Source organism: Hemitrygon akajei, chromosome 29 (assembly GCF_048418815.1).
Source record: "Hemitrygon akajei chromosome 29, sHemAka1.3, whole genome shotgun sequence".
NCBI classification, from domain to species: Eukaryota; Metazoa; Chordata; class Chondrichthyes; order Myliobatiformes; family Dasyatidae; genus Hemitrygon; species Hemitrygon akajei.
Genome location: NC_133152.1, coordinates 6411022 through 6436293, shown reverse-complemented (window position 1 = coordinate 6436293; position 25272 = coordinate 6411022). Strand labels below are relative to the sequence as shown.

The following is a 25272-nucleotide window of genomic DNA, read 5'->3' as shown; positions in this document are numbered from 1 at the left end:
TAATTAAATGTAGCAAAGACCTGATGGTTCAAGGTGGCTGATAGATGACAATGAAATGACTGGCTCTCTGCCCTGTACTGAGCTGGCAATGAGAACATAATAAGCCTTTTTCAGATCCAGCCTGGATTGGTATTGTGCTGAGGATCTCTGCACTATAATACATTAAATGAAGAAGGTGAAATGGATCCAAACAATTATCATGTTATTTCCCCCATTTTACCTTTTCCTGCAGATAAACATTGCAAGGAGAATGATCAGGCCCGTCACCAAAGCAAAGCAGATCCAGATTATTGTGGTGGTATTATATCGGAGGGAGACTAAAAGGAACAAGATACATGTTGTTAAACTGATACCTCCAATTTGTTGTCACTCTACAATTAGGCAGCAATTAAACAAATGAAGAATCAAATATTTTCCTTTAATAACTAATGATTGAGACAAATGTGATGCCAATTTTCAGTAATGCAATTATTTTTACTATGGTTACTATGGAGATCAACCTTAATCAAATAATGCATCTGAACAGATATCTTAATTATAAAAAGAGCTAAACAGTTTCTGAGTAGTTATGGCAGATTTTATTCAAATATTTTGCTACAATTGAGGCTTGAGATTATTGTCCTTTGGTTACCATGGTGACCTTGAATGTGCACACCATAATCTGCATTCAACAATAGAACCAAAGGCAGTGCATTTATGTGTGGCTTGTTGAGCCATTCCCATACATCACAGGGTATAATCTGTGCATTAACTCGGGAGGGCAACTCTGGTTCCCTCATGAAATGCTACTACATCAAAGAAACAGTGCAGAGAAAAGGATGGTTATAAATCTTAACTTGACGCCAACTCACAAGAAAGGCCAGAAGAAGTTGATTTAGACTAGAGAACCAGGCTCTGCTAGGGATGAGTCTCCAGGATCCCGGGAATGTTAGAGTGTGTGTCTGTGGGTTTTGAGAATGTTGGAATGCAATTTCTTAAAATGTTGGAGCATGAATGTGGGAATGTCAGGGAGTTTTGGGGCTTCTACCTAGTAATGTCAGGATGTGGGTGAGAGAATGTTGGAGTGTGTGCCTCACAAAATGTCAGTGTGTATATATCCCAGAATGACAGTGTGTGTGTCACAAAATGTTGGGGTGCAGGTCTGCGAATGTCAGAGTTCATGTCTCGGGATGTTGATGTGTCTGTGTCTGGGGACGTCATGGTGTAGGTCTTGGAAATATTGTGGTGTGTAGCTGGGAATGTCAGGGTGTGGGTTCAATGTAAATAATGATTTGCCTTCTCATTCGTTCTCCCAAATTGGGTAACCTCTAATCTCCATGTATTAAACTTCCATCTTGTCCCCTCACTTCACCTGTGCGTCCTCTTTGCCTTTCCACTTTGTACCGTCAAGCTGATTCCCGGGATGGAGGCTCTGGTGTATGAAGGGTGGTACAGAAGGATGTGCAGACACACAATGGGATATGGATAAAGGAGTGGTGTTCGCATAGAAGAATCTGTGGATGAATGGTGACCAACCCAGCACTGGCTTCACTGAGATTAGAGTTGAGCTGGTTTACTGTTGCATTAAAGCAGTTCCCTAGAGTAAGTTGTTCAATGTGAGGACATGCATGTGTACATAACCCTCAGCACTGCCCTGGTCCTCCTCTCTATGAGGATTCAGAGCACCTACCTATTTTCCCAGTTTCAATCTCGACAGTCTGACTGAAGCGGCCGCACCCAGCCGATGTTCGCGCTCGCACCTGAAATACATAACGGGTTCCAGGTTTCAGGTTGGAGACAGTCACACTTGTCCCCCTGGCTTTCAGTGTGGAGTAACTCTGTTGTTCCTTACCCTGTGGGACAGTAAAAATACTCCATTTTTAGGAGCAGCTTTTGGTAAAACCATACCGCAAGATATCAGCTACAAATTCAGAGATAAAATCACAAATTTGGCTTACAGCCCTGTTTCATTTAGATTTATCACACAATCATTTATGGTAACATCATCCAGCTGTGTCTTTCATTGCCTGACAAAGCTCTCATCAATTCACTGGCCTAAAACATCTACAATCCTGCTCCTTCGCCTCTCCCTTCTCTTTTATTCTGGTTTCTGCCTCCTTCCTTTCCAGTCCTCATGAAGGACCTTGGTTGTTGACTGTTCATTTTCCACCACAGATGCTGTCTGACCTGCTGAGTTCCTCCAGTATTTTATGCATGTTGTTCCATAATCCTCCACACTCTGAAAGCCACTGCATTTGTAATATGCGTTTTTAGTGACTGCTTAAGGAATGGCTACATCCTCCTTTATTTTGTTATCGTTTCTTACTGGGCTGGTCAGACAAAGGAGAAGGAAATGCTTCTCAAGTTACTCACAGGTGTACCTGGAAGGATAAACGGAATGGGGGGGAACCACAGGGCAATCCAAAAGTAACAATAGAAAACTTGTTTTAAGCAGCAAGTAATAATAGCCTGTGAAGCAACGGCACAGGTTGTAGCAGAGTTAGGTCCAGTGAAAGGAAAGTGGACAAATCAGAAGTTCATGGACATGTGAGACAACTCCAAGAAATAAGTCTCACTTTTATACACTTCTATCTGCCACCCTCTGGCTAAAGAATATCTTCTTCATCTCTGTTATAAATGGATGCCCCTCAATTTTGAGGCTGTGCCCTCTGGTCCAAGATGCACCCACTATAGGAAACATACTCCCCACATCCACTCAATCTAGGCCTTCAATATTCGATAGGTTTCAATGAGATCCCCCCCTCAATCTACTAATCTCTAATGAATACAGGCCCAGAGCCATCAAAGACTCCTTATATGTTAAGCCTTTCATTCCTGAAATCATTCGCATGAAACTCCTCTGGATCCTCTCCAAAGCCAGTATGTCCTTTCTTAGATAAGGGGCCCAATGCTGCTCACTGAACTCCATGTGTGGTCTGATCAATGACTTAGCTTCACATCCTTACTCTTATATTCTAATCCTCTCAAAATGAAGGCTAGCATTGTACTGAGAGAATCTGCAGATGCTGGAAATCCAAGCAACACACACAAAATGCTGGAGGAATTCAGCAGGCCGGGCAGCATCTGTGGAAGAGTACAGTTGACGTTCCTCCAGCATTTTGTGTGTGTTGGTAACATTGCATTTGCCTTTTTTTTTTACCACCAACTCAACCTGCACATTAAACTTTAAGGAATCCTGCAAAGGGACTCCCAAGTCCTTTTGAAATCTGGTGTTTGAATTTTCCTGCTATTTAGAAAATAGCCTATGAATTTAATCCTTCTACCAAGGTGCACGACTGTACACTTCCCTACATTATAATCCATCTGCCATATCTTTGTCCATTTTCACAATCTAAGTCCTCCGGCGGACACCCTGCATCCACAAATTTACCCGCCCATCCACCTAAATCAGAAGAAGAGGGCCTTTAAAGATGGTGATCGGTTGGAGCTTAAAAGAGTTCAGAAGGAACTCAGAGTACAGATAAGGGGGGCAAAGGAGCAGTATAGGAGGAAGCTAGAACAAAAGCTGCAGAAAAAAAGCATGAAGGAGGTGTGGGATGGGATGAAGATCATCACCGGCTGCGGTGCAAAGCGGGGGGCAAACATAAGTGGAGATGTGGAGAAAGCGAACCAGCTGAACAACTTCTTCAATAGGTTCGACAGCACAATCTCATCCTCACCGCAGAACTCCACACCAGGCTTGTCTTTCTACTCATCCTCCCTCTTACTTCCCTCACAGGAAAATAGCCACTCACAGGAGACCTTGCCCACGCCCAGGATTACGGCTGCACAGGTGGAAGGTCAACTGAGGAAGATCTGTACCAGCAAGGCGGCTGGACCGGATGGAGTATCCCCACGATTACTGAGGGCCTGTGCGACTGAGCTGGGAGAACCACTACAGCGCATCTTCAACATGAGCCTGGAGCAGAGAAGAGTACCCAGACAGTGGAAAACATCCTGTATTGTCCCGGTACCGAAGAAACCACAACCAAAGGAGTTGAATGACTTCAGACCTGTTGCCTTGACGTCGCACGTGATGAAGACCATGGAGCGGCTGATAATACAGAATCTGAGGCCACAAACCAGGCACGCCCGGGATCCTCTTCAGTTTGCGTATAAGGAGAAGGTGGGAGTGGAGGATGCTATCATGTATTTGCTGCACAAATCCCTCTCTCACCTGGATGGGGTCAGTGGTGCTGTGAGGATTACATTCCTGGACTTCTCTAGTGCCTTTAACACCATCCAGCCCAAGATCTTAAGGCACAAACTAACGGAGATGGGAGTAGACTCTCACATGGTGGATTGGATAGTAGACTACTTGACAGATAGACCTCAGTATGTGCGGTTGGGAGACTGTAGGTCTGACACGGTGGTCAGCAGCACAGGAGCGCCGCAGGGGACCGTGCTCTCTCCGGTCCTGTTCACCCTGTACACATCAGACTTCCAATATAACTCGGAGTCCTGCCATGTGCAGAAGTTCGCTGATGACACGGCCATAGTGGGGTGTGTCAGGAATGGACAGGAGGAAGAGTATAGGAAACTGATACAGGACTTTGTGATATGGTGCAACTCAAACTACCTGCGTCTCAATATCACCAAGACCAAGGAGATGGTGGTGGACTTTAGGAGATCTAGGCCTCATATGGAGCGAGTGATCATTAATGGAGAATGTGTGGAGCAGGTTAAGACCTACAAGTATCTGGGAGTACAGTTAGACGAGAAGCTAGACTGGACTGCCAACACAAATGCCTTGTGCAGGAAGTCGACTGTACTTCCTTAGAAGGTTGGCATCATTCAATGTTTGTAGTGAGATGCTGAAGATGTTCTATAGGTCAGTTGTGGAGAGCGCCCTCTTCTTTGTGGTGGCGTGTTGGGGAGGCAGCATTAAGAAGAGGGACGCCTCACGTCTTAATAAGCTGGTAAGGAAGGCGGGCTCTGTCGTGGGCAAAGTACTGGAGAGTTTAACATCGGTAGCTGAGCGAAGGGCGCTGAGTAGGCTACGGTCAATTATGGAAAACCCTGAACATCCTCTACATAGCACCATCCAGAGACAGAGAAGCAGTTTCAGCGACAGGTTACTATCGATGCAATGCTCCTCAGACAGGATGAAGAGATCAATACTCCCCAATGCCATTCGGCTTTACAATTCAACCGCCAGGAGTAAGATATGTTAAAGTGCCGGGGTTGATTGTATTTAATGTATTTAAGTAAACTACTTAAGAACTTTTTAAAAGCTATTTATTAATGCTTTTTGAGAGGGTGATTTTAGATGCATATCATATTTTTACTGAGTTAAGTATTGTATGTAATTAGTTTTGCTACAATAAGTGTATGGGACATTGGAAAAAATGTTGAATTTCCCCATGGGGATGAATAAAGTATCTATCTATCTATCTATCTATCTATCTATCTATCTATCTATCTATCTATCTATCTATCTATCTACCTACCTATCTTTGTATCATCTGCAAACATGGCCACAAAACCATCAATTCCATCAACCAAATCATTGATATATAATTGGAAAGATGAAGTCCCAGTAACAGCCCCTTTGGAACACCACTGGTCAATGATAGCCAAGCAGAACTGGCCCATGTTATTCCCATTCTTTGCCTCCTGCCAGTTAGCCAATCTTCTATACATTATAGTATGTTTCCTGTAATATCTCAGGCTCTTATCTTATTAAACAGCCTCATGTGCGCACCTTGTCAAAGGCCTTCTGAAATTCCAAGGAGACAACATCCACTGAATCTCCTTTGTCTATCTTGCATGTTTTTTCCTCAAAGAATTCCAACAGATCTGCCAGGCAAAATTTCCCCTTAAGAAAGCCTTGCTGACTTTGGCTTACCTTATCATTGTCCTCCAAGGAAACAAAACTTCATCCTTAATGATGGACTCCAACATCTTCCAACCATTGAAATCAGGCTAACTGGCCTATAATTTCATTTCCTCTGCCTCCCTCCCTTCTTAAAGAATGGAGTGATATTTCCAATTTACCAGTCCTCAAGAACCATGCCAGAATGTACTGGTTCTTGAAAGATCATTACTAATGCCTCCAGATTCTCTACAGCTATCTCTTTTAGAACCTTGGGTTAAAGTCCATCTGGTCCAGGGGACTCATTTACCTTCAGACCTTTCAGCCTCCCAAGCATCCTTGCCTTAGTATCAGCCACTACACTCACTTCTGCCCCCTGACATTCCCGAATTTTTGACATACTGCTAGTTTCTTCCACAGGGAAGACTGATGTAAACCACTTATTAAGTTCATCTGTCATTTCTTTAACCCCATTACTACCCTTCCAGCATCATTTCCCAGTGGTCTGGTATCCACTCTCACATCTAAGAACATAAGAAATAGGAGCAGGAGTAGGCCAACTGACCTGTTGAACCTGCTCTGCCACTCAATAAGAGCATGGCTGATTTGACTATGAACACATCTCCTCCGAATCTATCTTTTCCCCATAACCCTTAATCCCCCTGCTATGCACAAACACTCCTAAGTCCTTCTGCACAGCAGCCTGCTGCAATCCTTTCCCATTTAAATAATTATCTGATCTTCCATTCTTCCTTCCAAAGTGGAAAAGCTCACATTTACCATCATTGTATCCATCTGCCAACTCTTGCCCACTCATTTAACCTTTCTATATCTCTCTGCAGACTCTCCATATCCTCTACATGATCTGCATTTCCACTCAATTTAGTGTCATCAGCAAACTTAAATATCTACACTGGGTCCCCTCTTCCAGATCGTTAATGTATATCGTGAACATTTGCGGGCCCAGCGCCGACCCCTGTGGCACACCGCTCACCTCTGATTGCTAACCAGAGTAACACCCATGTATGCCAACTCCCTGCTTTCTATTGGTTAACCAATCTTCTATCCATGTTAATAAATCATCCCCAACTCTATGCATCCTTATCTCATGGATAAGTCTTTTATGTGGCACCTTATCGGACGCCTCCTGGAAATCCACGTAAATAACATCCATCTGTTCCCCTCTATCCACTGTGCTTATTTTGTCCTCAAAGAACTCCAGTTAGTTTGTCAAACAGGACCTGCTTTTGCTGAATCCATGCCACGTCTGTGTGACGGATCCATTTCTTTCCAGATGCCTCATTATTTCTTCTTTAATAATACCTTCAGGCATTTTCTGAACTACAGATGTTAAACTAACTGGCCTATTATTATATGAATTTTGCCTACAACCTTTTTTGAACAGTGGCATGACATTCACCTTCTTCCAATCTGCTGGAACCTGCCGCCCGGTGTCCAGAGAATTTTGGTAAATTGACACCAAAACCTCAACTATAACCTCTGCCATTTCTTTTAGTACCCTGGGATGGATTCCATCAGGACCAGGGGACTTGTTTGTCTTTAGGCCCACAAGTTTGCTCAGCACTACCTATTTACTGATAGCTACTGTATTGAGGTCACTAGACACTAGAATACTACAGCACAGTATAGGCCCGTCGGCCCTCAATGTTGTGCCAAACCATATATTCCTTTAAAAAAAGTACTAAACCCACACTACCCCGTAACCCTCTAATTTTCTTTCATCCATGTGCCTGTCTGAGAGGCTCTTAAATACCCCTAATGTTTTATCCACCATCATCTCTGGTAAGTCATTCCAAGAACCCACAACCTTCTGTGTAAAAAACTTACCCCTGATGTCTCCCCTAAACTTCCCTCCCTTAACTTTGTACATATGCCCTCTGGCGTTTGCTATTTGTGCCCTGGGAAACAGGTACTGGCTATCCAACCTATCTATGGCTCTCATAATTTTGTAGACCTCTAACAAGTCCCCTCTCATCCTTCTATGCTCCAAAGAGAAAAGTCCCAGCTCTGCTAACCTTGCCTCATAAGACTTCTTTTCCAAGCCAGACAGCATCCTGGTAAATCTCCTCTGCACCCTCTCCATAGCTTCCACATCCTTCCTATAATGAGGTGACCAGAAATCAATACAATACTCTAAGTGTGGTCTCACCAGAGATTTGTAGAGTTGCAACATGACCTCTCTACTCTTGAACTCAGTTGCTCTATTAATGAAGCCTAGCATCCCATAGGCCTTCTTAACTACCCTATCGACCAGCGCAGCGACATTGAGGGATGTATGGATTTGAACCCCAAGATCCCTCTGTTCATCCGCACTCTTAAATAACTGACCATTAACCCTGTACTCAGCCTTCTGGTTTGTCCTTCCAAAATGCATCACTTCACACTTATCCAGATTGAACTCCATCTGCCACTTTTCTGGCCAACTCTGCAGCCTGTCTATATCCTCTTGTAACCTTCGACAACCTACAGCTCCATCCACAACTCCTCCAATCTTCGTGTCATCCGCAAACTTACTCACCCATCCTTCTGCCTCTTCATCCAGGTCATTTATAAAAATCACAAAGAGCAGGGTTCCCAGGACAGATCCTTTTGGCACTCCACTAGTCACTGACCTCCAGGCAGAATACTTTCCTTCCACTACTACCCTCTGCTTTCTTCCTGTAAACCAATTTTTACACCTCCTATCACATCCATATCACCTCTTTTCGGCAAGTTAGATGTGTCCTCCACTATGAAGACTGACACAAAATAGTCATTCAAAGCTTTAGCTATTTCCTCAATACCCAATATCAGTCCTCCTTCTTGTCCTCCAAGAGAACTATGTTCACTTTGGCCACCCTTTCTGCTTTATATATTTATAAAAACTTTTACTATCCATTTTTATATTTTGTGCTAGTTTCTTTTTACCCTTTATATATCTGAAAAAAAACCTCTTTTATATAATTGTCTAGTTCCTTATGGCCTTTTTAGTTGCCTGTTGGTTTTTAAAAGCTTCCCAATCCTTCACCTTCCCATGAATATTTGCTATATTATACACCCTCTCATTTGCTTTTATGCTATCTTTGACTTCCCTTGCTTTCCAGTTGTCTCATCTTCCTTTTAGAATTCTTCTTCATCTTTGGGATGTATCTATCCTGCACCTTCTGAATTGCCCCCAGGAACTCCAGCCATTTCTGTTCTGCCATCATCCCTGCTAGTGTCCCGTTTCAATCAATTTTGGCCAGCTCCTCTCTCATGCCTCTGTAAATTGCTTCACTCCACTGGAATACTGATACATCTGACTTTACCTTCTCTCTCTCAAACTGTATGGTGAAGTCTATCATGTTATGATCACTGGCTCCTAAGCCACTTTAAGCTCCCTAATCAAATCTGGAAATCATACTTGAGGAAATTTAAAACAGCCAATTCATCTACCAAGCAGTATGTCTTTGGGGTAAATGAGGAAACTGAAAGAAATCTCACAAGCCACAGGGAGAATGTGTACACTGTGCACAGGAGGCACTCGAGTTTGGGATTGAATCCGGCTCTCTGAGCCGCGAGGCAGCGTTTCTACCACCTGCTCCACTCTGAAAGGAAATAATTTGCTCTGGTTATTAGAAGAGTTTAAGGGAGTGCGATAAGTTAGATTCCCCTTACATAGAGCTGGTATGGACTCAATAGGTCAAATGTTACCATTTTAGAACTTACCTGAGTTTGAATTCCAAGTTCAAGAGTAAAAGGAGAAGTTCAATGAAGATGAAGCAAAAACTATTAACATCAGGGAAAGCTGCAGAAAAGTGATTTCAGAGGAGCAATGGTATTTTGTCTCAAGCTACTGAACAGCCAATGGCTTAAAAAATTGAAAAAGGTGAGCAAACCACAAGAAAAACAACTTGATATCGAGAATGATTTAACACAAGAGAAGTTGTATTTAACACAACCTAGGTGTAGGACGTAGGACACCCCATATCTAAAGTAGTCAAGTTATCATTTTAATGTTAACTATATCAAGATGCCAAAATAATGGTTAGAGAATTGGGTTTTAAGAAGTGTCTTAAAGGAAGAACAGAATGCAGAGAGGCAAGGATTAAAGGCACAATTTCTGAGCTGAATGTTCAGGTGGCTGAAGTCATAATTGCCAATGAAGAGATTTTAGTCTTTATAACTAGTAGTGTTGATTGTTTGACAAGAGAGTGCAGAGATGGAGACCTGGTGGAGAAATATCTCCATTAAAGTCAGACCTGCCTGGCTGACCAGCCCTTTCAATTAACAGACCTAATTTGTGATGTGCCTGCATTACCCTTCTCTGTGTTTGGCCCGAACCAACACTGAAAAGGGATTCGTAAACACAACATTCTCTGAGTGGAGTTTGTCTGCCAAAAGCTAATCCAATGTTCTTAAATAACTGCAGTGCATTGATTTGAAGTTCAAGAAGTGGCAAGCATTTATCCCAAGCAATCTCACAACATGGCTCAGTTGAATTATCCTCCATTTTAGAAACACTCACGTTTAGGATTTCTGTGACAAACTGCTTGGTTTTAATGCTCCGTGGTAGTTGGGGTAAGTTTTGGAGGAACATTGAGCAGTAGGATATCTGTTCAGTGTCATTGGTGTTAGCATAAGGTCTTCAACAGAGACAGATTGTGGGCAGCTGTGTTTTGGTAGGGTCTCCAATGTGTATGTGTTATGATTTAGCGAATATTTTACTGACAATTAACAATAAATGTAATAAAATAAACCTCATCTAGAAACGGTTCCACTTAAATGGTCAATGTGTTGAACTGGAGCCTTGTGGCAATGTGAACACAGGTGTACTGCACCACGACAAGGGGAGCCCAACAGGATGAATGTAACGGTCTATATTAAAATAAATGATAATGAGTGGATTGTTTCTCAATGACGAGCTCTCTCTGTGGAATGCAATGTCTCACAATTGTATTATTGATGATATCTACATCTTGCATTACATTCTCCCTTAATCACCATTCCCTGTGTCAACATTATTTAAAATGGGCCTTGACAACATGTGTATATAAATGTACAAGTCACTGCCAGATGATCATGGCTTGAGAAACACTCCTTTCAGAAGTGAATCACTCAGTTAAATTCTGTTCTGAATCTAAACTGGACAGCTTCAGTCCAAAGTGAGTTAGTAATTGTTAATGAAGGACAGTTTGGGATTTGCATAGTTCATCACAAAGAAACAACAATAATTACAAATGTTTAGCATATCACACCCATGAAACCAGCAACCAGTGGTCAGAGCGAACCAAACACGAAGTGTATTGATCAGAATCAGGTGGAAACACGGCCAGCTCCAGCTGTGCAGTCTGGTGTAAGAACATCCCAGTAACCAACTTGCCACCGTCAGCCAGTAATTCATCTATTTCCAGACAGTCCTAATATTTCATGTGGCATCAAGAGTAGGTGAGAGAATCTGACACAAGGATTATGGAACACACCACTCCCCACTCACAAGTGAAGAAACAATACCAAGGTAGTTTCAATGGCATTGAAAATTGCTCAGATACGGATTGTCCACCAAAAGCAGCACTCAAGCCCAAATCTCAACTAACCCAATTACTATCCTGATGGAACATCTCTGATCCAGTGGGAATCTGTACACAGCAACCTCCCATAAATAATAAGGACAAGTTAATCAGATCTATACAGTGTGTGCATATGATTCTGCTTGTGCTTTCTCTAGTGTCACCTTCATCCTCCCCCTGAAAATGACAAGCTTCCACACATTGACGACTACTTTTTCTGATTGACCAAGACCATTCAGTCAGCTGGAAGTTCGGCTGAAAAGGCAAACATTCAACATATTTGCTAACTGATGCCTGACTGATGTAGATTCAATGTGACTCTGTAGACAATGTGAATGATAGCAAGGAGGCAAGGCACAGTGCGGAAAGCACAGAGAAAAAGAGATGGAATTTATCAGTGGAGAGTGAAGAATTTTATAACCCCTTGTAATATAACACATACAACAATATATATTTCATCTCAAAATGAAATATAAGTTACTCTGTATGACAAACAACATCCATGGTTTACAAGTAATTTGTCTGGTGTTTATACTTCTGTGAACTTGATGGAGAATAAAATTATTGGATTGTAATCCAATCCTATCAATACCCTGCTCAGTGAGTTAGATTCAAGTTATCCAAGATGCCCTTGCTCGTGGTTAGTTTGTATGGCTTTTCAGTGTTGTGTGCTTTCTTGATTTAATATCCAACAAATCAATCTGTCAATTTATAGTCTGAAGCTTAATTCACACAATGATCATTCCTCTGTGATGGGGAACTTGGCAGCACGGGTGTCTTGTCCAATGGATAGCAACAGTGATAACCAGCAATACACAAGTACAGCATAAAAGACCCTAAATTTGATCAGATTAAGAGTGAGGAACACAGGGGACAATTTCTGAATCTTCCAGTCTAGTGAGAGTCACACTTGGTGATTGGAGCCAGTAATGCTTTCATCTCTCTGGATCCTTGTTATTCTTGTCAATTAAATCTTTCAAATCCAGGTCTGAAGTTCTCTCCAGGAAAAACATTTCCTTAAAGGCAGCAATTGACTCAAGCCTCTTCATCTGGAATGATGCAATACAGTATGCACTTGAATCCAATTGAAGGATCACAACTCCAAACATTGACTACCCATTTCCTTCCAAAGATACTCCTCGAACTGTTGAATTTTTCCAGCATTTTGTTCTTGTTCTATATAAGTCATGGGGAGCTTCTTTTTCCATTGGAAGACTTTACAAAGCAATTATGACAATATGTTCTCAATAAATGGGGTCCCACTATGGCTTGCTGTCAACAGAAATGCCCTCTGCTTTGGGACAGGCATGTTTGTGTGATAAAACATGGGCCACAGCTCTGAATCACTGATACTGGTGAGCTGCTGGAAGATTATCCCATGCCTGAATGTTGCCTTCTAAGATCATTAATTGGACAGTTTGACAGTCCGATAGAAAGGCTGTTAATTATGACTGACTAGATGGTTTGAGTATGTGAATGGCAGGACCCTTGAGGCAGAGAGAAGATTCTGCTCTATATTTTTTTTGCTGTATTGGTGTAACAGTTTAAATAATTCCATTCTAATGTGCAGAAGCATCTATCACAATAAAATTAAATGTGATTGTTCTCTTCTAGGTCTGCCTTTAACGGAAGTCTACACCACAGCTAGTCACAGTGAAGAAGAAAAAATTAAATAGCGAGTAGAGCTCCTCAGATCAGGAAGGGGAAAAAAAAACTTTAATCAACTTTACCAACAGTGCTCGCCAACCCATCTGTCAATGTCAAAAAAGTCATGTGGAATTATATCACCTGGTTTGGAGAGGGTCTGAATTCAGAAACGGTAGATAACAGATGAACATTCAGCCCATCAATCCATGCCAGCCACTACCCTTTCCTGCTCTGATTTCCTTGCAACCCTTATTCCTTCTAATTTCCCATCAGCTCCCATTTGAACCTTTTATCACTTACGAAGTCATTCACTGTGGCCAATGATCCTACAACATATCTCAGGAAAATGAGAGGAAAAAAATTCAGACAACCTCTGGGGAGACTCATCCAGTAATGGAGAGAATGTGTAAGCTTTGCACAGTTGACACCTGAGGTCACATTTGAACACTGACCTCTTGAGTTCTCAGTCCACCAGCTGTGCTATGATATAACTAGCCCAATGTAAAAATGCACATGGGTGACAGTCATTTGAGTAACCTCCTCTAGAGGCAAGCGAATCATTTCAATAATATTTTTATTTTGCAATTGTGTCTCTGATCCCGCCAGCCTATTAGCTTCACTGGCCATGGGTTTGGTTTCTCAAGACGGGAGGAGGACTCCAGGAGTTGGAGAAAGAGCGAAGCAGTCAGCTTCAATAACTTCTCCAACCAAATCTTAGTTGATCATTTATTCTATGGCCGTACATTTAATACATGGATTTTGAAGCTTCCAAATAAGCTTGTAAGTACTTCTGTATCACAAAATTTGGCAACAGGTGGATGATAAGGGTTCCAGCTGCCTCCAATATCTCAAAGATGTGCTGATGGATAAAATGGCCACAATAACTTACTGCTTAGCATACACGAGTGACAAAGAAATGAAAGAGAAGTTGATGGCTAGGTGAAAGAATAAATGAAAGGATCACAGGAAATTAAATTTGAAATGCTACAGATAAGAGCAGCCCAGTACAGGCACAACAGGTCCAGTACTGTCCTTCCATTTAGTGAACTCCTATGCTGAGTTAGTGTGGATGGCTGCTTGCAGGAAGCCATCCTCACTAAAATTGTTTACAATCTCAAGTCCCATCCAAATCAAAAACTTTACTGTATTATGTGGGTAGAACTGAAATATTGCCAGAACTTTCTCTGGACTTTGGAAAAGGGAAGTGCCCAAGGCTCTCTATTCCTACGGAGTTTCATTTCATTTCATTCTTAGTATCAAGACAGCAGATGACTGGTCAAGTGCATGGATGTCCAAGACTTGCTGCTTTTCCCAAGCAATACAAGTTCCAATAAGTGACAACACTCTGCAGTATTTTTTATGTAGCATTAAAGCTTCAGTTTTATTTCTGCAGCTGAAACTTCCTCCCTCAGTGCTTCTCTTGCAGCGACACATTGATCTGTGCTGGATTCTGCCTGCCAATTTGGCTGATATATTTCCCTCTTGAAGACTTCTTTTAAAGGTAGTTTGATTATTGATCAAACAAAACTTGATTAAACTTCATTTTATGAAAGGTGATCAAAATCTAAAGAGAAAAAAAGATCAGTTGTTTGAAGCATAAGAGGTAGGGAGAGAGGCAGAGGGACAAGTGTGGGTACAGGACTTGAAGTGAAAGGCACATTCACCTGTTAAAATGGTGGTCATCAAGATAGGATATCAAAATGGTGGGTAAGGTGAGGAGAGAAGATAGCAAAGCTGGGAAGGATTACAAGAACAAGGAGGGGAAGATAGTGGAAGGATGCAAAAGGAAGAGGGAATTTAAAAGAACTGTACCAGAATGAGAGACAAAAATGTGACCAGAGTAGTGCTGGAGTAACAGGACTTGATGTGACCCAGGACATGAGCATGAATGGTTTAGATGAAGTTTTTTATGAAGAGTGGAAGTCGGGAGGTCAGCTAGCTCATGAATACTGCAGAAGGAGGTCTCCATTCATCCATTGCCAGAGCTATTTTCTCAGAGGATAGATTAGAGTGTTACAGTCCTATATTGACACGATTGTGGGTTGTAACCTCTGGGGTTTTACAGACTAACATTGAATGAAATCTCTCTTTCAAGAAGCTTCACAATTCGCATTTGCTTTTCAGATGACGGATGTGGGACTGGGCTCTATAAAGACTGGCAGGACGGAGGGTGGGGAAAGTTGTGGGGTTGGACTTTACTCCACCCATCCTCTAGAAACCAAGCAGGCAGGTAGTTAACATAATTTATAATCCTCAGAGTGGAACTTCTGTCCTCCCCTCCTTCTGTTCAAATGTAGGCACTTTCTGAGCAGGAGCTGGAAAACCACGAGTTCAGTCACAGTGAATGAATGTCCATCACACATCTCAAGAACACAATCAGCACATTCTGTGAGCATCATTCACTCTCATCCTGCATGTTAGAAGTTGCCTCCCATCAAATGCAAGTGGGGGATTCCTTTCCCTTTCCTGGACTATAACTAAGACAGTCACATTTGTGGAAATTGGCTCAATTTCAAGCCCAACCTTGATCTGAGAGTGAAAATGAACAGTTAACAAGCTATTTAAAAACGGCTTTGAGTATATTTTCTTATAAGAAATAACAGATTTGTGGTTGCAAAGTAACCTCAGAGGAACATGAGGATGGGGGTGTAAAGAGGTACCTCATGCCAGTTCCTTGTCCTGCAGTCAATGACACAGCAATTGCACCACTCTACACACACAGTTATGATTTATTTAAGGAGACAAAAGGAAAATGTTTACCTTCTCAAAGTACTTGATCTCATACTCCAATATGATGCCATTGGGCTGGGCGGGTTCATGCCACATCAACGTTACACTGTTCTGGCTGGTGTTTTCTTGCTTGACCACTAAGATCTGCGATGGGGCTGAAGGCACGCAGACACCCATGGGCAAAAATAAAACACAGCGATCAGACTGGATATTACAGCATTAGTGAGAAGCAGCGAGTTTTAACAGCTCACAAGAGGTAAACTGGATTAAAACAGACACACAAGAGTTTTCAATCCAGAGGACAACTTAGGGTACTGCAGTCATGTCAGTGCATCAACACATTTCCAAGATCTGCGTACGCACTTATCTTGGGCACAGGAGTATGTGAAACTAAGCTAAGTTTACCCTGTAATGGACTGTCATTTACTGTGACAAGGCAGGTTACACATACTGCAGGCCTTCAATAACCAGAAGATTTTCATTAGCTGAATACCAGCTCAACGACTGCTAAAACAAAGTGATGGAGAAGCAATGTCTCGCACCTTGTGGGGACATGGGAAAATTAGGCTTCAATACCAAATTCACAAAGAGAATCATTTTAGGCAGAGCCAGGTGGCGGAGAAGCTGATAATGTCAGCAGGTTTCCCCTTCCAAGTTACAGCCTGGCAGTAACGCTCGCAGATATGGCAAACAATCACCAGATGATCTGTAGGCAAAACAGGCTTCCTGGTCTGGAAGCACTGCAGAAAATAAAGCTTAAAAACAGTGTTTTCCAGCAGAACAAAAAGATCTTACAGCAGAGAGAGTCAAACTTGTCATTATAAATAATAACTCAAAAAGAAAAAAATCTTTACTGCAGACTTCTTCATGAAAGCTTCTGTTAAAAGGAAGAAGATGACAGAATATTTTCTGAGTATTTGGGAGTTCTCATGTGGCATTGTTCTAGGAAGTTTGATGCCCTGAGTAGACTCGTTTTCAATCTAGATATAATAGTTGATCCACTACTATATTACTCATGGAGCAGGATAGTGGTAACACTTCTTCGCAGAGTGATAGTATCAGGGCTTTATTAGTGTTACATTTGACCAAGTGCAGGGGAGTCAGACAGAGTCAGAATAGAGGGATGTTCATTTAGAGAAGAGATGAGGAGGAATTTCTTTAGCCGGAGATTTGTGAATTTGTGGAGTCCAATGTCGCAGATGGCTGCGGAGACCATGTAAATGAGCAGATTTAAAGCAAGATAGATAAGTTCCTGATTAATCAGGGTGTCGAATGTTAGAGGGAGAAGACAAGAGAATGTGGCTGAGAGGGATAGTAAGATGATGGAATGGTGGAGCAGACTCCAAGTGGCCTAATTGTGCTCCTATGTCTTATGGTCTTATTCAGTACATGTTGTTCTGGTCTGCATAGAGGTGAGCCAAGAAATAGACAGACCCAGAGCTCCAACACATTGAGGTCAGTGATGTTGGACTTTGGTCTGTCCTTTCAGCCCACATGGGGGTTTCCTCAAACCAGGGCAATCACCCATTTCAAGCTCACTTCCTATTCGCACATTGACATGTCGGTACATGTCCTCCTCTATTGCCATGTTGAGGCCAAAAGCAGGTTGGAGGAACAGCACGCCATATTCCATCTTAGTAACCTACAACCTGATGGCAAGAACATCAGCTTCTCCAACTTCCAGTAACCACTCCCTTCGTCAACCCTCCCCCACTTTGTTTTTCCTCATTCTGCTGATCATCTCACCCCTTCCCTTCCCCTCCTCTGTCCTCACAACCTGTCCATCACTTCTCTTAATTCCATCATCTACTGTCCTCTCTGATCAGATTCTTTCTTCTGCAGCCCATTAACTTTTCGACCTATCACTTCTCAGGAATTCCATCATTCCTTTTCATCCCCCTCTCCTCCACCCACCTACCTTTCTCCTCGCCTGGATTCATATATCACCTACATGAGAAAATCTGCAGATGCTGGAAATCAAACAAAGGAACTCAGAGGCCAGGCGGCATCTTTGTAAAAGAGAAACAGTCAATGTTTTGGGGACTGAGACTCTTCATCAGGATCCCGATGAAAGGTCTCGGCCTGAAACATTGATTGTTTGCTCTTTTACATAGATGCTGCCTGGCCCGCTGAGTTCCTCCAGCATTTTGTGGTTGTTGTCTTCACATATCATCTGCCAGCAGGTACGCCTGCCTCCCTCCCCGCCGCATCTTTTTATTTTGGCTTCTGCCTCTGTCCTTTCTGCTTCCGATGAAGGGTCTTGGCCTGAAACATTGGCTCTTTATTTCCCTCTGTAGATTCTTCCTGACCTGCTGAGTTTCTTGAACATTAAATGTTTGCTTCTCAAGATTTCCAGCATTTGCAGAACGTCTTGTGTCTTGTGTGCTATCACCTTGGGACTGGACATGATTTTGCAGGAGCAGATAATCCCCAGCCTGTTTCTACCCACATCCCATTGCCTGATGCCTGTGGACTATTACTGCTATTGGTCCCAGCCCTCCCCTCTCCGGTGCAAAGAAGCAAAACGCCACAGGCTGAACTGCAAAGGTTGAATCTAGGTAAGTAACGCTCACAAAGAATAACAAGTAATCACGATCTTCCATGATATTAGTAACAGCACGTTTAAATACAGGCACCACTCTGAACATTCCTTGAAGCCAGTTTCCACCTGAATCCAACCAAGAGAGATTTTACTCACCAGGAGCATTGGCTAAGGTGTCAGGTCTATCACTCTAAACCAGCATTAGGCTGCTCGCAACCAACAGACAGTGACTAATGAGCCAGCCTCCTGCCCACATCATACAACACTAGTTCCAACTGAACAAGTGGTTAGAATGGCAGCTGAGATCGTTAAAGTGTGTTTAGACGGCAATTTAAATCCCTTATCTTTAATACTTGCATCCTTGGCCACCTTACCCTAAAGCCGCTAGTGTTTTAACTGGCGTGTACCTCAGTCTTGCAACCAGTGAATACATTCCAACGAAACTATCAATAGAAGAGGCAACCCAGCTCTACCTCTGAGCTAGAAGGGGGTGATTATTTTCACCCTAATGTCATACTTAGGGCATTATAAAAGGCACAGAATGAGCAAGAGAACATGTGCTTTGAATGTTAATGCCTTCACTTAGCTTCTGCGCTTAATAAAATCAAAATTAAAATATGAAATGTCAAAACCAATGTAAATTTCAGGAGGAAACTAATAATACATGCTTTGAAAATGCAAGCCTTTAGAAAAAGTGAATTATAAATAGGCTAGATTGGTCTGTTCACATGTCTCGAGGTGATGGCACATAGAATTGATGGTCAATGAACCTAATTCACACACACCATAACATTCAACGTGGTAATGTAGAACTTAACTAAATCAGACTTATCTTTCATACCTGCCTGGTTAGTGGTGATATTAAGTGAAACAAACTGCCGGGGCTCCAAGCTGAGATCAGAAACGCCATTCACTGCCTCAACCTGCAGTGTATAGTTGGTGTGTGCCAGTAGGTTTACTATACTGATGGCTGGCTCGGTCAATCCCATCTGCTTCGGGCTGTATCTTATCTGGTTCCCACACGCTTCGCACTGACTTGACTCCCAAGCACACTTCCTGCAGATGACGTTGTATCGGACGTCACTCCTCCCTCCACTGTTGGCAGGTGGGCTCCACTCCAAGAATACCGAAGTTCCATTCACACTGGATAGGGCATTTACTGGGGCAGTGGGTGGTCCTGGTGTGTTGGGAGAATCAAAGATGCTTAAAGTCAAAGTACAATTGAAATGTCACACAGTATTGCAAATATATTTACACAATAGCATAGGAACATTTTTGAAAGCTCAGAGGCAAAAAAATCCCATTAATATTTTCTGTTAGTTCAAATTCTTTCTGAGAGAGCAACATAAAACATTAACACAAGAAAATCTGTCAAGCTGGAGATCCAGTGCAACACACACAAAATGCTGGAGGTCAGGCAGCATCTATGGAAATGAATAAACAGTCAATGTTACGGGCTCACTATTTTCAGCAATTCAAGATTCCAGACCCGAAGAAGGGTCCTGGCCCAAAACGTCGACTATTTAGTCATTTCTAAAGTTAGTGCCTGAGCTGCTGAGCTCCTCCACCATTTTGTGTGAGTAGCATAAAACATTTCTGTGGAATTGTTCATTTCAAAATGTCAACTCAGCTCTCCACACCATTAACAATAACATGGGATTCAATAATATTCAACAACAGTAGTTAGTGCGATGCTATTACAACTTGGGGCAATTTGGAGTTTGGAGCTCAATTCTGGCGCAGTTCTGTAAGGAGTCTCTGTATGTCCTCCATGTGGAATGCGTGGGTTTCTCCCGTGTGTTCTCGTTTCCTCCCACAGACCAAAGACGTACCAGGTAGGTTAACTGGTCATTGCAAATTGTTGTGTAATTAGGTTAGGGTTCATCAGATTTGTCAGGGAATCTGGGGCGGCATGGCTCAAAGGGCTAGAAGGGCCTACTCCATGCTGAGTAAAATCTCTCATCCAATTCTAATCTTCCCGACAGTGCATTAAACTTATCATCCCACTCTCCAAGGGGACAAAATGACTTGTAAAACAGCGGGGAAGGGAAAACTCTGAAATTTTCCTCCAGCCCAAAAGCAATTGAGAAAGATTGCTCAACGCGACTGATTAATCCTAGCATTAAGCCTTTCAGTCCTAGCAGGATTCCAGTCCTATCAATCATCCACAGGCTTAAAATGCACAGTGATGTGACAGAGTGAAGACTGAAATCACCATTCAGCTCAGTGAACCAGCAAGGTCAGGGGGTTGCCCAAAATACTTGGGGTTGATCTTCAGACATTGCAATTGTATTTGAAGTAATGTACAGCTCAAATGGCAATGGGGTGTGAGAGAGGAACAGGGCATTTCAACATGTTGTCCAATAGGAATCATTGATGAACCACAAGGGTATGATGGTGGCACCATTTTAATCACATGGGCTCAGTGGGATGGATATCTCCATGTCAGCCATCACTCTGCCACCTCCAACTCCACCCGGATACAACAGTTAAATAGATCAAAGAGCAGAGTATTAAAACTCGGTCTTCTAGAATGCCCAAGACTCTCTCTAGTGCTGGGAGGTGGACCTCCAGCTAATCGGGGAGGAGTTGTTCAGCAAAATGCCTTTTTGCTTCAGAATAGTCATGAGGTCACACCTCCAGCCTCTCCCAGGCAGCTTTTGAGTCTATAAAATCCCTACAGACATCAAGAGGCTAGGATACCTCAGTTATTCTGCATGTTTTTCAAAGAATTGTGCAAGAATTGATAGGGTTGTCAGTAGACAATCCATAACTTGCATAATGTAACTGTACGTTGTGGGTCAAGTGATTCATAGGCATTCTTTGCAGCTGATTAAGATGCCCATGGCATAAACATTTGAAATAGCTCTTACACTTACTGCTACTAATGGATACTGCTGTTACTGATATCTCAGTCCGATTGGTTTCACAACAGTCTCTTTTAAGAATTGTAGATTGGATTCCTTGTCCCTGACCCACACAAAGGATGAATCCCGATTTGTTACGTATGAGCATCTCTGGCATCTTTCCTCTACTAGAACCCTCCACTTCAAGTCCGCAAACATCAGTGAATGCCCAGAAGCATATCCATAAAAGTGGCAGTTAATCAACTAACCCTGGTGTAACTGTCAAAGACAGAATGTGGGCTCTATTTGTGATAAGTTCCCTTAAATAGCTCAAAATAGCTCAGCATTAAAATAGGTCACACTCAGCCAATTTGACAACCAGAAACCAGCATAATCGAGGAGGTTTGTCCTGCCAGACACATTCGACCCTGGATATTTTCTTTCCTTCCCTCTCCTGTCAGGCAGAAGATGACAAAATCTGAAAGCATGTATCACCAGATTCAAGGACAGCTTCTACTTAGCTGTAATAAGATGATGAATTGATTCCCTAGTACAATCCTGACCTCATAATCTACCTCGTTGTAATCTTGCATTTTACTGTTTACCCATGTTGTGCTTTTAGTATTTCAGTAATGTTTGTGTGATATTGTAAATATATTGTTTGATTAAGCATTTGTTGTTGTTTACATAATTCATTATGGATTACATGTAAAAGTACATGAATGGCGTATGTCATTATGTGCGCAGCTCACTAAAGTAAGAATGAAGTGGACATATTTATCCCTGTGGATCATGTGTTTTCTTTCGATTAGTATTGGAGTTACAAAACATGACAACCTGCATGCACTTCATCTGTAGCTGTTACACTTTATTCTGCATTGTTGATGTTCTACCTCGATTCTCTGTGTAATGATTCGACCTGTACGGACAGTATGCAAGGCTAGCTTTCCACTCTATTTTAGTACATGTAACAATAATAAACCAATAGGACTACCAATGGAAAAAGTAGAAGATCTTCTGTCATTTCAGGAGTGTCTAATCTTCAGTGACATAATAGAAGCAGCAGCAGCTTTGGGTGAATTAGACCACAGAATGATTGCAATAAGCACCACTCGTGCTGGCAGCTCAGTCCACATTCTAACAACCCTCTGAGTGAAGAATTTCCCCTTCATGTTACTCTTAGACATTTCACCTTTCATCCTTAACCCAAGACCTCTGGTTGTAGTCCCACCCAACCTCAGTGGAAAAATTCTGCTTGGATTTACCATATCTACATTCCCTCAAATCACCTCTGAATTTTCTATGTTCCAAGGAATAAGATCCTAACCTATTCAATCTTTCTTTAAAACTCAGGTCCTCCAGACCTGGCAACATCCTCGTAAATTTTCTCTGTACTCCTTCAACCTTATTTGCATCTTTCCTGTAGTCAGGTAACCAGAATTGCACATAATACTCCAAATTAGGCCTCACCAATGTCTTATACAACTTCGATGTAACATCCCATCTCCTGTACTCAATACTTTGATTCAAGAAGGGTCCTACAAGTAGGACAGCAAGGAGAAGCTAGGGAACTAGATTGCAGTGGGACTAACATTAGTGGTGGGATAGATACTGGAGGGGATTCTGAGAGAAATGATCTACCTGCAATTGAAAAGCATGGACTGGACAGGCATGGTCAACGTGGCTTTGTGCAGGAAATAACGTGTTATGAATTTGACTGAATTTTTTGAAGAGTTGACTGAGAGGTTTGCTATGTAGCTCTGCCTCTGATTCATCGATTGTACTTGGTCTAATTAGAGTTGAATTCTACCACATTTCCTCCCATAATTCCCGTTATATGGCCCAAGAAGACAAGTCAATCCCTGGATCGGTGCCAGCTTTTCTTTCTTCTGTTGCATCCGCATCACAGCTTCATGTTTCAGTCTGACAACTCACTAACTTTATTTGTGACCTTATACTGTAGACTTTGATAGCTTTTGTACAATTTGTATCTTTTTGATAATTCTGCAATATCCTCACTCTGGTCCCTCTAGATCTCAAAATATTTCTAATTTAACTACTTTAACCACATTCACACCTTGGCACTTGAAAGTTTCCTTCCTCGAAGGACATTGCGGACATGGATGTTTTTCTGACAACTTAACAAGTTCAATTTTCTATTCCTAGCAAGTAAGGTGGCTACAAAGCACCTTAAAGCCTTAAAGCATTAAACATATAAAAATAACCCATAGAACAAAACATGTGTAATAGAACAATGATTTCAAGATGATTTTCTTGAACCGTGGAGGTTCATTGTGCTGAAAGGAGGAGAGAGCTCTCCTGTCAGTGAGTTTAGGGGTATATTCGTAAAGGAGTGGAAATAACTGCATCAGTAACTAGTGGAGTAGAGTGACTCCAAACTTTGCTTCAGATACAGGAGGGCTTCCTGCCTTGTGTAGGGTCCCTCTCTTTCGATGAATGTCAGTGATATTGTGGTTCAGCATTTACGGATTAGGCTATTGCCTTTATGGACTGTAGACTTTTTCAGACGTACGGTTTTTAGAACCTGTGTTTTTAGTGCCCAGTCCTCTTCGGTTTTGTTGTGCAAGGGGAGGGTGTTTTGGGATTGGTGTTCTGTTTGCTTTTCTCGTGTGGGGGAGGGATCATTTTTGGCAGTCAATAATCCTGTTCCGTTTTGTGCGGGGGGAGGGAGGATTGGGGGGTGTTTGATGATTGGGATGCCGTTCTTTTATGCGTGAGGGGAGGGGTGAGTTTGATGTTTCTTTCTTAACGACTGTCATGTTCTTTTGTTTCATGGCTATCTGGAGAAGACAAATTTCAGAGTTGTATATGGATACATTTCGAATATAAATGAACCCTTGAACCTTGGAACGTTTGAGATTATCCAGCTGCATTTCTGATAAAAGGATTGTTTCTCTCACTCTTTTGCAGGTGGTCCAGACAGAATAATTTATATCAGGGACAGCAAAATCATGCCCATGACCTGATTATGCTCCTAACAGTGCAATTACTTTCCTGTTTTAGAAATTCTGCTTCTGACAGTTGAATTGTGTTTATGATATTATCATTATGTTTGTGACAAAATGGTTGTAACTGGGACATTTGGATGGTGTTCCTTATCTGGGGAAAGTATTTTAGTGTCCAATTAAGTTTCCCAACCATCAAAGTGATAGTTGTTTGCCCATCGGCCTGATTGTGTTTCTGACTCAATGGTTGTGACTTTAAAAATGAATTGCAGCTGTTTTTATTTGAGTACCTCCTTGCTTGAGTGTTATGGTTCTGACAATGGTGTCATTCTCTTGACAAAATGACGGTCCAACAGTAGGATTTTGCACTAAACCTAGTGATTGCGTTCCTAACATTTGAGTGATGCTCCTGGCACCAGGATGATACTTCAGCCCACCAAATGATAGGCATTTCTGCATCTCTGCTTTTGCTCTGGGCAGTGGATTTGTGTTCTGGACCAGAAAGGTCCTAGGGCTCGTGAATGTGATCCTTTCAGCAGGGTGGGTTGGGAGAGCGGCTCAATAGCAGAATGGGTACTGGATTCTATATATAGAGCCATTCAGGACCAGGTGTGAGGAAATGCTGGTTTGGTCACATAATGTAGTACTGTGATGGTACTGGGTTCACTGTCCACAGCTCTAAACGCAAAAGGAGTTATCTGATACATGTATCTCTATGTATTCCCACTATTTGGATCAACCTACTCTTCAAAGACTAGTTTACACCCCTGTCTGGTTTCCGTGGCAAGGCCTAGCTGCCTATTCCCTCTACTTGAGTAGTGGGTCCCTCCTCCCGACCAAGAGAAAGATACTTGCAGCTAACTAAGCTATTTAAACACAGGTTATTTCATTGTTAACTATATACATTTAAATATAAACAACTACTTCTTAATACACATTTACAAGCCACTATAGCGTAATGGTTAGTGCAACACTGTTACAGCTTAGGGTGTCGGAGTTCAAAGTTCAATCCTGGAGTCCTCTGTAAGGAGTTTATATGTCCTCCCTATGGAATGTGTGGGTTCCTCCAGTTTCCTCCCACAGTCCAAAGATGTATAGGTTGGTAGATTAAATGATCATTGTAAGTTGTTCTGTGCTTAGGCTAAGATTGAATGGGGGCTTGCTAGCAGCTTGGCTCAAAGAGCCAGAAGGACCTAAT

The 25272-nt window shown here is 42.2% G+C and overlaps 1 protein-coding gene across 2 annotated transcripts in view; it reads right to left on the bottom strand.

The window, feature by feature from the left end:
- Positions 1 to 25272, bottom strand: part of epha8 (eph receptor A8) — a 567400-nt gene that overhangs the window by 130233 nt on the left and 411895 nt on the right. The window contains exons 5-8 of one of the 2 annotated variants that reach the window (XM_073031661.1): positions 19104 to 19439; positions 15751 to 15875; positions 1670 to 1832; positions 221 to 317 (exon numbers count right to left, since the gene is read on the bottom strand). In XM_073031661.1, coding sequence (XP_072887762.1) covers positions 221 to 317; positions 1670 to 1832; positions 15751 to 15875; positions 19104 to 19439 — 721 coding nt within the window. The remainder of the gene's footprint in view (positions 1 to 220; positions 318 to 1669; positions 1833 to 15750; positions 15876 to 19103; positions 19440 to 25272) is intronic. The other variant, XM_073031662.1, reaches the window with a different exon arrangement.